At 36.5% G+C, this 15,713-nt stretch overlaps 2 protein-coding genes across 2 annotated transcripts in view; one reads left to right on the top strand and one right to left on the bottom strand.

Moving 5' to 3' along the window:
- The window catches only part of LOC149534906 (putative metal-nicotianamine transporter YSL6), a 238,663-nt gene that overhangs the window by 109,603 nt on the left and 113,347 nt on the right, over positions 1-15,713 (bottom strand). The window lies entirely within an intron of this gene.
- LOC149534907 (uncharacterized) lies at positions 4,652-5,557 on the top strand. Its single transcript, XM_089807505.1, has 3 exons — positions 4,652-4,805; positions 4,924-5,076; positions 5,180-5,557. Exons 2-3 carry the CDS (start codon positions 4,932-4,934, stop codon positions 5,536-5,538), a joined length of 504 nt encoding a protein of 167 aa, XP_089663631.1. The 5' UTR covers positions 4,652-4,805; positions 4,924-4,931; the 3' UTR covers positions 5,539-5,557.

Here is a 15,713-nt window from a genome sequence, read left to right as displayed (position 1 = left end):
TAGAAAACCAGACACCATTATAGCTTCTTATGAAGAGCAACACAAATCATAACATATTATTCTGGTAAAGACAGAGACTGAGATATCAAGAAGTCAAGGGCAGACGAAAACTACAGTACATTCTAGGCAGGGAAACTTATACGCTTATGTATTTTTAATATCTATAGAGCAGGACGGAGATAAAGAAATCAACACAGATACCGTTAGAACTGAATCAAATAAGTGACTGACTCAGCAAAGGAATCTATATATATATATATATAAGCAGTTTACAAGGCTCAGTCAGCAGTTGCATTAAAGGGAAAAACAAATAGGATACAGATTTCACTTTAATATCCGTATATCTGGAGGCTCTCACCAATACAGATGCAAATTCTATTCAATCAGCATATAATTGATCGACTGATACATCAGATGCATTGGTGGATTGAAGTTGAGAATTGTTTAGTCTGATTTTGATTTTCAGAAATAATAATCTGACCTGGACAGTGTTGTGGTGGTTCAGCTCTAAATATATTGTGTAGCATTTCCTATACTGAGCAAACCACAACAATCAAAGTACATCAACAAACCATAAGTAAGTCAGAAAACTAGCATTTCCTATACTGAGCAAACCACAACAATCAAAGTACATCAACAAACCATAAGTAAGTCAGAAAACTAAGTATTTATATTACAAGCAAACTGTTTGACAAAAATCCTCTAAGGAGAACAGATCAGAAATAATTTAAGAACAGAGTATCAAAGTATGACATTATAGATTGAAGTATAGTGACATCGAAATACCAAACTTAGTAATTATATTCTATGTTATCGACAAGGGACATTACATAGGCTAATCCTTAAAACTCTGGTGCTAGCAAAAATGGGGACATTACACAAAATGATAGAGGTTGCCAAAAGTATTAGCCATTGTTTACCTTTGGCCTAAAATTTCACAAGGTTATTTATTTAAGTCGTGAATACTTAAAAACTAGTCAAGTATGCTTATTTTTCATTGGAAAAATATGTTATCTTTTGAGCTTGTAAGCGTTAGAGTTGTCTTCATGTAGTCACAATGAGTTTGGAGGGAGATGTTTTTTAAGGTTTCAAATGTGGAGGTCATTCAAGTAACAGTCGTGTTTCAGCCATATCTCAAAAAATACGAACTGGGTTTTTATGATTTTTTGAATAAAAGTAAAGAAGATCAAAATGAAAAAAACCACTAAATTTTGTGAAAACCCAATTTATAGTTTTTGAGAAAATTTCATCAGTTCGTAGAAGCCCTGTAAATGAGTGCAAACATCAACATAATTGTTGGAGAGAAGTTATAATGGCAGCCAGGGTTGTTTCAGGCACCGTTTTTGAAGGATCAATATTCATGGCGTAAAGACCCCAAAAAGTAATGCTTGCAACCATGTTGCTATCATAGAGTTTTTTTTAGCATGTGGTGTGAAGGATACATGGATTTTAAAGTATTATTGAGCAGTCATACTGAGCTGTCTACATTCAAACCCTAAATATCTATTTTGATCAGTATTCATGGAGATACTACAGTCAAAAAAGGATGCGGAATGACATTGTACAAGGAAACATCAGTATGAACAAGGCACACATGAAAGTGACATGTCAAACATGAGGAAGGTATAAAGCAGTGATGTGGATAAGGGATATACAGTAATTAAAGGATATTAATCAATGATTTCAAATGTGGGTAAATCAATGCTTCAAGAACATGAAGTAAAACAGAGACCAATGTATGAACAGTAATCAAGGTCACAAAAATCAATGTTTTGTGTGAAGAACTAAGAAGCCCACATAAATACATATGACAATTGTGATAAAGACTCCAATGCATGGATATGAGACAATGTGTGCTGCCAGAAAAACAGCCTTATGGGATAATTTGAAAAAGTACAAAACATACTCCGGGCATCGTGATAGTTGACCAAGGGCTAGAGTAAGTGCATTAAACTTCAGTATTAAGAGAGCAATTTTTGGCTTCCAATAGACATTTTTGACATTTATACAAGATGTTCAAGAGATAAATATGTAATTCATGAGCAGTTTGAAGCCATCATGACACCTTTTGATGTAGTTGAAAGGGTCTTTAATGCTTCATTCTTGTTCAATCCGACTCAAAAAAACATGCCTATCATTTGGGGCAATTGGTTGGTTAGTTGGCCAGATGGTGTGGAATAGAGGACAAGTGGAGCTACTTTCCAAGCATTTAGAGTCAGACTGTTGAGTTGGACAGCAGGTGGGAGGATAAAAGAGGCAGCATTGGCCAAGTTCTTAGCATTTCCAAATATCTAGGGGCACTTTAAGGCCTTTGAAGTGTATGGGTAAGGTCAAACGACAGTTTAAGGCATTTATGACACTTTTTGGACTTCTTTCAAGGGTCTTTAATGACCATTTCCAGTTATATCCGACCCAAGCAGTTGGTTGAAGATTTTTTCTTCTCTTTGTGCAACATGTTAAAAACTTGTAATCAGCTGTTGTAAGCTATAGAGAAGCTTTTAGGCTCCATTTTGTAGTTAGTTCTTGTTTTTATAGCTTTGTACTCTAACATTATGAGTTATTTTCACGCAAGAACAACATTGTTATTGATTTGAATGCAACTGATAGAAAACACCATTTAATAAAGACCCATATTCAGCCCTCTTATAAGCTGTATTTTGGGCAATATTATGAATTACCTATGATAATATTGCACGGGTGCTCATACCCATATCCTTGGGTGCATACCAGGTACTAGTACATATAACCAAGTACGAGGTACACATACCCAAGTACCAAATACTCATTGGGTACTCAATGGAGAGCAGCATAGCTAAGAGCCTTGATTAAGATTTCTGATTTTTGTTTCAGTTGCGTTTGCATATCAGCTTGTTGTTTATCAAGCGTAGCTCAATATGTAATCAGTTTGAAACTTTGATACAATACTTATTAACAATAAACTTTATCATTGTTCAAGTCAAAAATTTATCATTTTCCATATGTCATTGTCATATGATTTGTGATGTTGTTCGTGTTTAGAATTTTCTTTCTCTATTATGCATCTAAACATTTGGCATATATTTTTATCAGAGTAACGTGAATCGTGGCGATTCAAGCGATTCACACAATTTCGTGATCTGAACTAAGGCATGCAATTCATGGTGAGTTGGTGAATCGCCTTGCCTTTTTTGTGTCAGAAATTGCTTGAATCGCCAAAATCGTGATTCATCCAAATACTGCTAGAAATCGTCAAGAATCGGCACGTAAAATCTGTCGCGGCTAGCATAGAGGGTCAACTAAAAATAATAAAAAGAAAGCACTTTTTAAATCTTTTATTTTGCCCTTCCTCTTTCTTATAACCCTAAAGGGCCTTCTAATTGTTCAGTATGAGAAGAAGAGAGGAAAAGTGAGAGAAAAGAAGAGAAAAGAGAAACCATAGGGTTGCAAACAACAAGAAAGAAGAGCATCAAGCAGATCAGAAATCAGTTTGGGAAGGCCATAAGATTGCATTGGGAGCTTTAAGTAACCAATAGCAACAATCCTCAACTCATTTTCAAGAGGTAAGTGTTGAACTTTTTTTTGTTAGTGTATTTTTAATTCTTTTGTCAAGTTTTTTTAGTTTTCATTTATTAATCTTGAATGTGTTTTAGTTTCTACATATTTTTTGACTAAATTGCAAGGTGCAATTTTGCAAACCCTACAATGTTTTTATAACAAATTGTAAACATCTATTTGATTTTACATTGTACAATTTGCTTAGAAATAATGTAGATTTTGCTGTATTTTTTTAAGTTTAAATTTGTAATAGATTTTTCTTATTTTGACAACTTTAGCTTTCATTTTCCATAATGCCTAAAATGGATGAGGCTTGGGTCTATACTGGAGAATTTCCTAGAAGAACAAAATATCAAACAAAATGTTTCTTTTGTTAAAGAAATAAGCTAGGGTGGCATCTATAGATTCAAATATCATATTGCAGGCATACCTGGACATAATATTACCCTGTGCACTAAACAAACCACTAAGGTAAAAAGAAAATGTGATATGGCATTAGAGGCTTTGGAACAAGAAAAGTTAAATAAGAAAAGACAACTTAAACAGTTAGGTGCTATTGGCTCCCATGCTCCTGCATCTACATCTACATTCGTAGGTTGCGTTGGAGAGGGTTCTTCTAGGCCTCCCTTTCGTCCTAGTGCTAGTGCTAATGCTAGTGCTAGTCCTAGTACTACTGTTTGTCCTAGTGCTGGTCGTTCTTATATTGAGATTAGGCCTATTATATTTTAGCTTAGAGTGCGAAAGTTCAGAATGGATAGTTACTTTGTGCTATGCACTACTCCTAACTCACAACCCTCGCTTGAGAGGATGGGTAGTTTGAACAAGGAGATTCATGATGCTGCCAGAAATCAAATTTGCAAGTTTTGCTGCTTTTGCAACATTTCATTTATTGTAGCAAGGTAATTAACTCTTTTTATTTGTTCTCTTTTTTAATTATTTAATAATTCTACTTGTGTAATCGTAGATTCATATTTGATATTACATAATGATTTGTTATCTAAATTTCTAATCATAATCTATTTGTGTCAAGACTCCTTATTGGCAAGACATGATAGATGTCGTAACTATTTGTGGTTCAGGCTTTAAAGCTCCTATTGAGGCTAAGTTGAGTGGCCAACTCTTAGATGAAATGGTAGAGGACATCAAGTTTGAGCTAGTCGACCTCCGAAAGGAATAGACCATGAAGCGTCGCACCATCATGACTGATGGTTGGACAAAAAGGAGAGGAAGAACACCATCATGACTCCTCAATTTTCTTGTTTCCTATGGAGGTGATTGTTCATTCTACTTTCCTACATGCTAATTTAAATTTTGATTTGTTGATTGCTAATTTGTTGATGGTCCATAAATCATAATAATTAAGTGTTTCACTCTATTTCAATTTTGTAGGATCCATCATGTTCGTCAAATCTATTGATGCTTCCTCTCATGTCAAAAACGCCACATACTTGTGTGAGGTTATTGAGAAAGTCAGAGTAGAGTTGGGGGAAGAACATGGGCTGCAGGTGGTGACGGATAATGGAGCAAGTTATGTTGCTACAAGTAAACTTTTAAGCTTTAAGTTTAACTTATCAAATTTTGAACTTTTCTAATTCTAAACTTCTTAACATGTGTAAAATTCTAATTCATTTTAAAATTGCTACAGCCAAACTATTAATGGAGAGGCACCCCACAATATTTTGGACTCCTTGTGCTGCACATTGCCTTTACCTCATGTTGGAGGACATTGATAAGATTGAGTGGATCAAATCATGTGTAGAGAAGGCCAAAAATATATGCAAGTTTATATACAATCATGCATTTGTCCTCGGCATAATGAGGATATACACAGGAAATAGGGAGTTATCTCGTTCGGCATCACAAGATTTGTCTCGAATTTCATCACCATTGAAGTCCTTGATGACATCAAGAGAAGAACTGAAGCGCATGATTGTTGGGGAGGAGTTTGTTTCTTCTTCCTATGCTACAACCACCGTGGGGAAACTACGACCAAAATGGGGATAGATGTGGGGAATATCCTCTTTGATGACGATGGTTTTTATGCACCTACTCAACAAATAATCAAGGTAATTTTTCCACAATTTAACATTTAGTATTTGTTATTTATTATTTAATTGTTTAATGATTTAGCTTTATAATTTAGTTTTGGGACTCAAACAATTTTTTACATTATATGCAGATCAGTGAGCCCCTTGTATTGCTCCTACGAACTGCTAATAGGGAGAAGCCTTCTATAGGCTACATATATGAGGGCATGGATAGGGCAAAGTAGGTCATTAGAGCTCAATATGCAGGAGGGTCGGAGAAGCATGGCCCCATATGGGACATTATTGATAGGAGATGGTAGAATTAGGCCCATCCATATAGTTGCCTATTACCTTAATCTAGCATATCATTTCCTTCCTAACTTTAGCGTGAATGAGGAGGTTTTTACCGGCCTATACATAGTCATGCAAAGGTTGAGTCCTGATGGTGGTGTCGCAGCTGCAACCATTGAGCTGGACAAATTCAATAATGAGGGGTCGCTTTTCTCTAACAAGATAGCCATAGAGCCTTACACATCATTATAGTCAAGTAAAAACAATATATTCTTAAAGTTAATTCATAATTGTTATGACTTATGCATTATAATTTTTGATTTTGTAATTTAGCCTTAAAGTTGTGCTTGTAAATGAGACTAATTATTTTTCTTTCCCCTCATTTCAAATAGATGGTGGCAAATGTTTGGGCAATCAACCCCAAATCTTTAGAAGATTGCCATCTCTATTTTGAGTCACCCTAGTAGCGCTTCTAGATGTGAATATAGTCTGTCCATATTCAAGCATATCCACTCGAAGAGGCGAAGCATGTTGTCTATGTAGAGGTTAAATGATCTTGTACTTCTTCATTACAAGCTTCGCCTTAGGATCAAACAGATTTTGGCCACTAACTTCTCTCCAATCATTCTAGAGGAAATTGGTCCAAAGTCAGAGTGGCTCACTGAAGCTACAGATGCAGCAATCTTCATTGAGGAAGACCATAAGTGGGTTGACCAAGTAGATAGAGAGGTTGAGGCTGTGGCCATGGCAGAGTAGGCTAGACCACGTTCCTGCATCTGTATCCGCATTCGTAGGTTGCGTTAGAGAGGGTTCTTCTAGGACTCCTTTTCGTCCTAGTGCTAGTGCTAGTGCTAGTGCTAGTCCTAGTCCTATTCTTTGTCCTAGTGTTGGTCATACTTATACTGACGTTAGGCCTATTATATTTCAACCTAGAGTGCGTAAGTTCAGATTGGATAGTTACTTTGAGCCACGCACTACTCCTAACTCACAACCCCCGCTTGAGAGGATGGGTAGTTTGAACAAGGAGATTCATGAAGCTGCCAGAAAACAAATTTGAAAGTTTTGGTACTTTGCAACATTTCATTTATTGTAGCGAGGTAATTAACTCTTTTTATTTGTTCTCTTTTTTAATTATTTAATAATTCTACTTGTGTAATCGTAGATTCATATTTGATATTACATAATGATTTGTTATCTAAATTTCTAATCATAATCTATTTGTGTCAAGACTCCTTATTGGCAAGGCTTGATAGATGTCGTAACTATTTGTGGTTCAGGCTTTAAAGCTCCTATTGAGGCTGAGTTGAGTGGCTAACTCTTAGATGAAATGGTAGAAGACATCAAGGTTGAGCTAGCTGACCACCGAAAGGAATAGACCATGAAGCATTGCACCATCATGACTGATGGTTGGACAGAAAGGAGAGGAAGAACACTCCTCAATTTTCTTGTTTCCTATTTCCTACATGCTAATTTAAATGTTCATTTGTTGATTGCTAATTTGTTGATGGTCCATGAATCATAATAATTAAGTGTTCCGCTCTATTTCAATTTTGTAGGATCCATCATGTTTGTCAAATCTATTGATGCTTCCTCTCATGTCAAAAATGCCACATACTTGTGTGAGGTTATTGATGAAGTCATAGTAGAGTTGGGGTAAGAACATGTGGTGCAAGTGGTGACGGATAATGGAGCAAGTTATGTTGCTACAGGCAAACTTTTAAGCTTTAAGTTTAACTTATCAAATTTTGAACTTTTCTAATTCTAAGCTTCTTAACATGTGTAAAATTCTAATTCATTTTAAAATTGCTATAGCCAAACTATTAATGGAGCGGCACCCCACAATATTTTGGACTCCTTGTGCTACACATTGCCTCTACCTCATGTTGGAGGACATTGATAAGATTGAGTGGATCAAATCATGTGTAGAGAAGGCCAAAAATATATGCAAGTTTATATACAATCATGCATTTGTCCTCGGCACAATGAGGATATACACAGGAAATAGGGAGTTATCTCGTTCGACATCACAAGATTTGTGTCGAATTTCATCACCACTTAAGTCCTTGATGACATCAAGAGAAGAATCGAAGCGCATGATTGTTGGGGAGGAGTTTGTTTCTTCTTCCTATGCTACAACCACCGTGGGGAAACTACAACCAAAACGGGGATAGATGTGGAGAATATCCTCTTTGATGAGGATGGTTTTATGCACCTACTCAAGAAATAATCCAGATAATTTTTTCACAATTTAACATTTAGTATTTGTTATTTATTATTTAATTGTTTAATGATTTAGCTTTATAATTTAGTTTCGACTCAAACAGTTTTTTACATTATATGCAGATCAGTGAGCCCCTTGTATTTCTCCTATGAACTGCTGATGGAGAGAAGCCTTCTATAGGCTACATATATGAGGGCATGGATACGTCCAAGTAGGTCATTAGAGCTCAGTATGTAGGAGAGTCAGAGAAGCATGGCCCCATTTGGAACATTATTGATAGGAGATGGTAGAATTAGGCCCATCCATATAGTTGCCTATTACCTTAATCTAGCATATCGTTTCCTTCCTAACTTTTGGGTGAATGAGGAGGTTTTTACCAGCCTATACACAGTCATGCAAAGGTTGAGTCCTGATGGTGGTGTCGCAGCAGCAACCATTGAGCTGGACAAATTCAATAATGAACCATTACGCTAGACAAATTCAATAATGAGGGGTCGCTTTTCTCTAACAAGATAGCCATAGAGCCTTACACATCATTATAGTCAGGTAAAAACAATATATTCTTAAAGTTAATTCATAATTGTTATGACTTATGCATTTTAGTTTTTGATTTTGTAATTTAGCCTTAAAGTTGTGCTTGTAAATGAGACTAATTGTTTTTCTTTTCCCTCATTTCAAATAGATGGTGGCAAATGTTTGGGCAATCAACCCCAAATCTTTAGAAGATTGCCATCTCTATTTTGAGTCACCCTAGTAGCGCTTCTAGATGTGAGTATAGTCGGTCCATATTCAAGCATATCCACTTGAAGAGGCGAAACAGGTTGTCTATGCAGAGGTTGAATGATCTTGTACTTGTTCATTACAAGCTTCGTCTTAGGATCAAATAGATTTTGGCCACTGACTTCTCTCCAATCATTCTAGAGGAGATTGATCCAAAGTCAGAGTGGCTCACTGAAGCAACAGATGCAACAGTCTTCACTAAGGAAGACCCTAAGTGGGTTGACCGAGTAGATAGAGAGATTGAAGCTATGGCCACGGCAGAGTAGGCTCAGGCACTGGCAGACACACATCTTCACACCACAGACACAGGACCTAGTGGTGTTCATTCAACCATCTCACATGTGGGGGCTATGGCTCATCAGTCCTCTAAGACCTACCTTAGATGCCTTTGAAGAAGGCATTCAAAGGATGAGTCTGAGGCTACAACTGAGCTTGAGGATGATGATGAGGCTTGAGCTAGAGCCTTGTTTTTTCAATTTTTTTACACTTTGACTTTACAGATAGACGTGTTTCATCATCATGGATCTTCATCTTACATACATTATGATTTGATGTATTTTGATTTTATCCTATGGATCTTCGTCTTACACACATTTATGATTTGACAACATTTATAATTCTATATATCTATGTCATGACTCATTATGATCCTGCAATTTCTATTTACTTAAGCTACAATTTACATTTTACATATGTGATGGATTTATCAATTAGGTTTCTTGTTTATGTATGTTAACTTCTATTTGATGATGTTATAGTGTTTTTTAGTTATATTCAGTTAAGAGTGCATGAAACAAGTTTTAAGTCGTTAAAATCTTTAAATTTCAAGGGTTTTTTCAGTTTGGCAATTCATAGGCGATTCACGATCAAGTAAGCCTTACCGATTCCAATCCAATTCTGATTTTTGGTTCTTTGATTATTAGAACTAACATATTGCAAATCGGAAATTGAAAAACAATACATTGCATCTACAAACTTTATCATTGTTCATGTTTTTCAGACTCATTGTCATGACTTGTAATTTCAGATTTTCTATAAAATGTTAAATTATTGCAAAAATAATTGACGTCCCAAGCACCCAATTTTGAAAAATACTCATACACGTTCTTGTACGCAAGTACCCCCGACCCATGCAACCTTGTGAATTACCAATTTTTCTTATGACAAAACATCTTATCCTTTATTTTTTATGTATTACTCTTTGCCTTGATACAGCAGTGCATCTTTTTGTAGGTCATGGTTTGTGTTTACCAGATTTATGCCATTTTCAGCAGAGGATTTTTTCCTTCTGGAAATTGTCGTAAATACTAAACATATCTATGAAATGCTTGCATAGAGTTATGCTATTTTTGAGTTGTGTATGGTTTATCGGTTCTTTGATCAGATTGTGTATGCTTAAGCAAGTGCATGTCACCAAGGTTTTAGTGCATCGCCCATTAGTTTTAGGTTTCCTTTAAGCAGTCCTCTTCCCTTTTCTTAGTAACCTAATAGTTTAGGTGAGTACCAAGGGAGTCAACCTTCTCCGGAGGTTGACCTCTATCGTCAAAGCCCATGTTTTGAGAGGTCTTTCCATGTTTCACCAATAAGTTGAGTCTATGTTTAGCTAGGATGCACTATTTTGTAATAATACTCGCATTGAACAAATGTGAAGATGTATTGTTTTCGATCTACCTAGAGCAAAAAGATGATATCAACTTTGACTTACGGCAAAAGATTTTTACGCTTTTAATGAAAAGAAAATTGTAGAATAATTACACACTTACATGGCTCAATCATAAGCAAAGATTCAGCAATGCAAGCATGCATAAGGATAAAATGGGCATAAACACAAGGACACAAAACTTTAGTAGGTAGAATTGAGGAATTAATACAAATCCACAATCTCTAACTTCAAGTAAACCTACAATACGAAGCTTGGAAAATGCTAAAAGCAATTTAGTAGGTCACCAAGAGACACATTTTCAAACCCCTGGATGTGTCTCTTGTCTTGGAGGTGTCTCAAGAAGTGTTGTTGAGGATTGGGTGTGAGGATTAGACATCTCTTATGTCTACCCTAAAAAACAAACATTCCCTATGGAAAAAGCACTTAAAATGTGAAAAGGAAAATGTCCAACTCAAAACTAACAAACAACGAGCATAAACAATAAAAAGAGAATGTGATTCGGACTAAAAATGTACAAAGTCATTGAAGAAAATAATTGACTCGTAGAAAACAAAAAGTTAAAACCAAAACCATAGAAAAAAAAAATCAATGCCACTAGGTTCTAAATTTTAATGTAAGAATTTATGTATTTTGTCTTCTATTTTTTTCATAACTCTTCTATTAAGCATGAACTGTGATGGAAACATGATAAATACATTGTTTATCATTGTGGAGAGATTTACAGTTTTCATTGATTAAGATGTTATCATAATGTAAATATGATAATAATTGAAAATATATATATATATATATATATATATATATATAGCTTATGCCCTTCCATAACATATATACTCTCCAAATCTGAAAAATTCTGAAAAACTCCAAACTAAAATTACCAAACGAGGTCAATCGTGACCACCTTTAAGAAAGGTATTCGTACATCTACGATTGGTGTTTTTGTGATTCAACTTTCTTTAGTTCCTTCACTCACATATTTGTATTTTCAAGTTAAAAGAAAATGATAGCCTTGGAAATCTCCATTGCATTAGCGAGTTGCCCTTCTCAAATGTAGAGGAAAATTGCTTATCGTATTGCTGCAACATTTATCATTGCCTATTTGGCAAGTCACTTTGAATTCTGCTATGACCCCACCTCTTAAGTGAGTTCAAACATGTGAAAAAAGTTGCATGATCGTCAATGGCACACATTTGAGGAGAGAGTGGATTTTAAAACAATAGGGAAAATAGATAATGTCCAAAAAGCAAATCTCATGAGGTATAAGTCACGTCAAAATTTTCCCCAAAAGTTCAAAAGAGTGCACTTTCACATGAAGAATGCAAGATTCAAGTGTATGATAAATAGGAAAAGTCTATCAAGGTTACACTAGTGTGTGTTGCAAGGATAAAACATGAAGAATTTCTCAAAGAAGCCAAAAAGTTTCCTTTTAGACAGATGCATATTCTGGATTTGATTGTGCGCCATATTTTTGCATCAACATTTTGAATCACACTCTGTGATCTATTATCAAGATGTGAAGAGCTAGAGGTGATAAATGATTAGTTGCAGACCAATCAAAGAATATAGCTGGTAAAAATGATGAACAAGAAGCTTGCATTCGATTTACTTAACCCCCTCTTGAAGAGATTCAATGCCAAAACGCACAAGAATGAGCTGAAAATGATGGAGGAAATGCTCTAGACAGGGGGCTTTTTTTATCAAAACACATATGTTAAAACACATGCAATCCTTCCAAAATTCATCACACAACTATGAACAAGGAAAATGCAGATTTAGAACGCCTTTTTGGGAAGCATTTTTCATGTTACAAAATGCATGCATTTCCTATAAAAATCGCCGCTCAAAGAGATTGAAACATCTTCAAGACAAAATGCATATTTAGCAAACCATAACATGTATGCAATATATTCACAAATCGCCGCTTAGACTCTTGAGAGGAAAAACGCATTTTTAAGAGGCAAAGACATGTTATTTTAACACGTAAAACCACAAAAAATTGCCACCATAAGAAATGGAAAAGCGACTTAGTGGAAAACTTGTTTTAAGAAGGTATATGCAAATATTATTAAAAACATATGCAATAGGGTAGAAAATTGCCACCTTTGACTCTTTCCTCTATGACCAAAAGCATAACGTGTTTTTGAGATGCATTGGCATATGTTATTAACATATACATTTGGCTTTAAAATCGCAACTTTTGCTTGAGGTGGGTTTTATAAGTCAGAACGCATTCCTTTTAAGTATTTATAGATGTCTAAAACATATGTAGCTGGCTTGAAAAATGCCACTTTTTCCTTAAGTTTCAAAGGAAAATGTATTTATAATTAAAAACATATGTATTCGAGTGCAAAATCACCATTTTAAATTAAAAAGAATATAGAACTCTTTTTGTTTAACATTTATATGTAAATGAGATTCAAAAACCCACTTTAAATGGTGATTTAAAACACACGTGCATTTAATAATAAAAAATGGTCTTTAAATACAATCACATATGCAATTGCATTTTAAAAACACAATGTTAATGATGTTGGGACTTAGATTTTATTGAAAGTGGATTTTCATGAAGTAATTTGCATGTGGATATATGCAAAATGAAATATATGCACTTAAGTGGTCTCGTGTAATTATATTTAATATTTAACAATAGTTTTTGATAAAGTAACATGAAAAATAACCTAGAAAAATGCTATTTTCATAAAACATTGAAAATTATGGTTAAATCAACTTAGAATGAGCTGAAGTTTTAAAATGGACCACCAAATCCATTTTAAATATCAAATATAACTTTATATCGTGCAAGTAACAATAGAAAGACCACTTTTAAGGGGTTCTTAATAAAAATTTGCAGTTGACCTGAAAATCCCCACTTTTTTCCTTATAACTTGAGCTAGACAACTCCGACTTCGACCTAAGTTAGCTCAAGTCGAGTGAAATTCTAAGGGCTATTCACCAAAGGAAAAAACAAGAGAACGAATTTACAATCACAAAGAAAAAACATGTAATTTCACCAAAAATCGAGTGTTTGAAGTGCAAGAAGGGAAACTCTTACCTACAAACAATTGGGGATAATCTCGGCAAAAAATTATCAAAAGAACACATAAATAAGACTACACAAACAACAACTCAGGGATAATGAATCATTTTCATGATGTCTCATTAATGCATTAAAGCAAAGAAGATGCACCTACAAATCCATTAGAAAAATCCGTAGGATTGCCTCAATTTTGTGATGTCAAAATTCAAGACAACAATCTTGTTATTGCCGACATTAAGTAAAGCTCAAAGATGAATCTTGATTTTAATTCTATGGTGTATGTTTCTGCTAATGATGTGGCATCATGTATGCTTACTCAACCCTATAGGCAGTCTACAATGGCATTATTTGATTCTCAAGTGTCGTTTGTGTTTATGTGGTGACAGTCTGTTTACCGTACTAGTAAAGAATTCAACACATACAGACAATGGAACACGAACACGAACAACAGAATTATATTCGCATATGCCAGACATACATTATGCTTCATAAGATGAGTAATAGAAGATGATTTACAATGATCCCAGACGAGATATAAATACTATCTGCCGAACCTTCCCGAAGGAGTTTGTCGGCCACAACCATTATGTCTGCTACAAACTATTTACCCGTCGGCTACAAAATACAAAACACCGATGACAGTCATTCCGTCGGCTACAGAAACACCACCGGGACCATCCAATCAGCTAACACCATCCCCCCAAAAAAGAGAAGTCGTCTCCTGACGACTAAAATTAGGAGACAACTTACAGACGACAAAAGAAATACTAGAGCGAAGGGGGCGTCCCAGAAGAGTGTTGTTGGCGACGTAACTCATACACCTACTCTGTCCTGATGCAAAGATCTGTCTGAATTTGAGAATTAACCTCGACAGCTTCCTTTAGAAGAAGCGCAGCATCCATAGCCTGCCTCCTGGGTAACTGTAACTCGTGCTCAGCTGCATCCTTATCCCGTACAGTTGCTTCCATATCTCGGATAGCTACATCTTTATCCTGCACAACAGCTGCCATATCCCTCAATAGTGCTGCCCGCTCTGCTGCCCATGCTACCTGCTAGTCTGCCAAGTCCGCGGCCAACTTTTCTTTACCCTCTCTGTCAACTGCCAATGATCTCTCAGCTGCAACCCTGTCCTCCTCCACACGGCGACAAGCATAATAAACATCCTTGTACAATCCCACAATCTCATGTGCTAGCTTCATCAGTGGAGTGTCACTGGGTCCCAACTCCGGCTCAGTAGCCCAATCTGCCAACATCTCAGCTGTCTCAAATGTTGGCCAACCTCTATCTACAAAACAAGTCTGAAATCGTCGAGGACAAACCCCACGAATGTATGCACGGATCAAATGCCACTCCTTCCGCCGAGTCATAGCCTGGATTGCCACATCGTGCCCTTTCTTCAACACAGACTTCATAGCCCGGAGGTAATCTCTGCACCTCTCCTCGTCCGACCCATAATCCTCCTTGACAAAGCCCTCCAATGACCATTCCACATCACTATTCACCTCCTCGTCAGCGGGAACCATGCCCACATCCGGTGCCGCCTCCACTGCTGCCGGCCAAACCACGGCCTGTGGCATTCTCCCCTCCTGAGGTTGAGGCTCTAATATTGTAGGTGATGCTCTTCTCCGCGTGGTTCTAATTCTCTTCCGCGGGCTTGTTTCATTCTGCATGTGGTGCTCGTCTTCCGCAAAGTCTACTGCTTGCTTCCCGCGGGTTACTTGCCTCCGCGGCTGTCTGTCCTACCCGCGGATGAAGTACTTTCCGCGACTCTGCCTTCGCATTATCTTCTGATCCTTTCTTTCCGCATCTCTGCGGGGTTTTCTTTGGTTGTTTACCCGCGGATTCTTCCTTAAACACTGACTTCTCAGGAGGTGCACACAGAGTTTTTGGTGTGGCATACGCGGTTCATGTCACAACTTTTTCGAGTAATGAGCTTCTGTGTTTTCCACAAACTTCATCTCTCTCGATTTTCCCCTGGGGCGTAGCAGACCTGCAGGTATGAAATAAGCACGCCACTATCTTTCGGCGCAGGTCTGTGGCAGTAACGTTGGCATTCATCCAGATTGCCTTCTAGTAAGCCGCAAAGAGGCAATTGTCGTCGACGTCGACATCCTCGCCATGGAAAAGCAAAAGAAGGGTACAGCCACAGGCATTCTGAGC

The sequence above is a fragment of the Cupressus sempervirens genome, chromosome 10 (genome assembly GCF_028749045.1).
Source record: "Cupressus sempervirens isolate cs-2001-9-10 chromosome 10, ASM2874904v1, whole genome shotgun sequence".
Lineage (NCBI taxonomy): Eukaryota > Viridiplantae > Streptophyta > Pinopsida > Cupressales > Cupressaceae > Cupressus > Cupressus sempervirens.
Note: the sequence above shows the minus strand (reverse complement) of the source record. Positions and strands in the feature narration are given on the sequence as shown.

Bases quoted from the DNA above. Each gene is read 5' to 3' on its own strand.
- LOC149534907 (XM_089807505.1), top strand. From the start codon at position 4,932: ATGTTCGTCAAATCTATTGATGCTTCCTCTCATGTCAAAAACGCCACA. The intron at 5,077-5,179 runs GTAAACTTTTAA...AAATTGCTACAG, and splicing joins AGCAAGTTATGTTGCTACAA to CCAAACTATTAATGGAGAGG.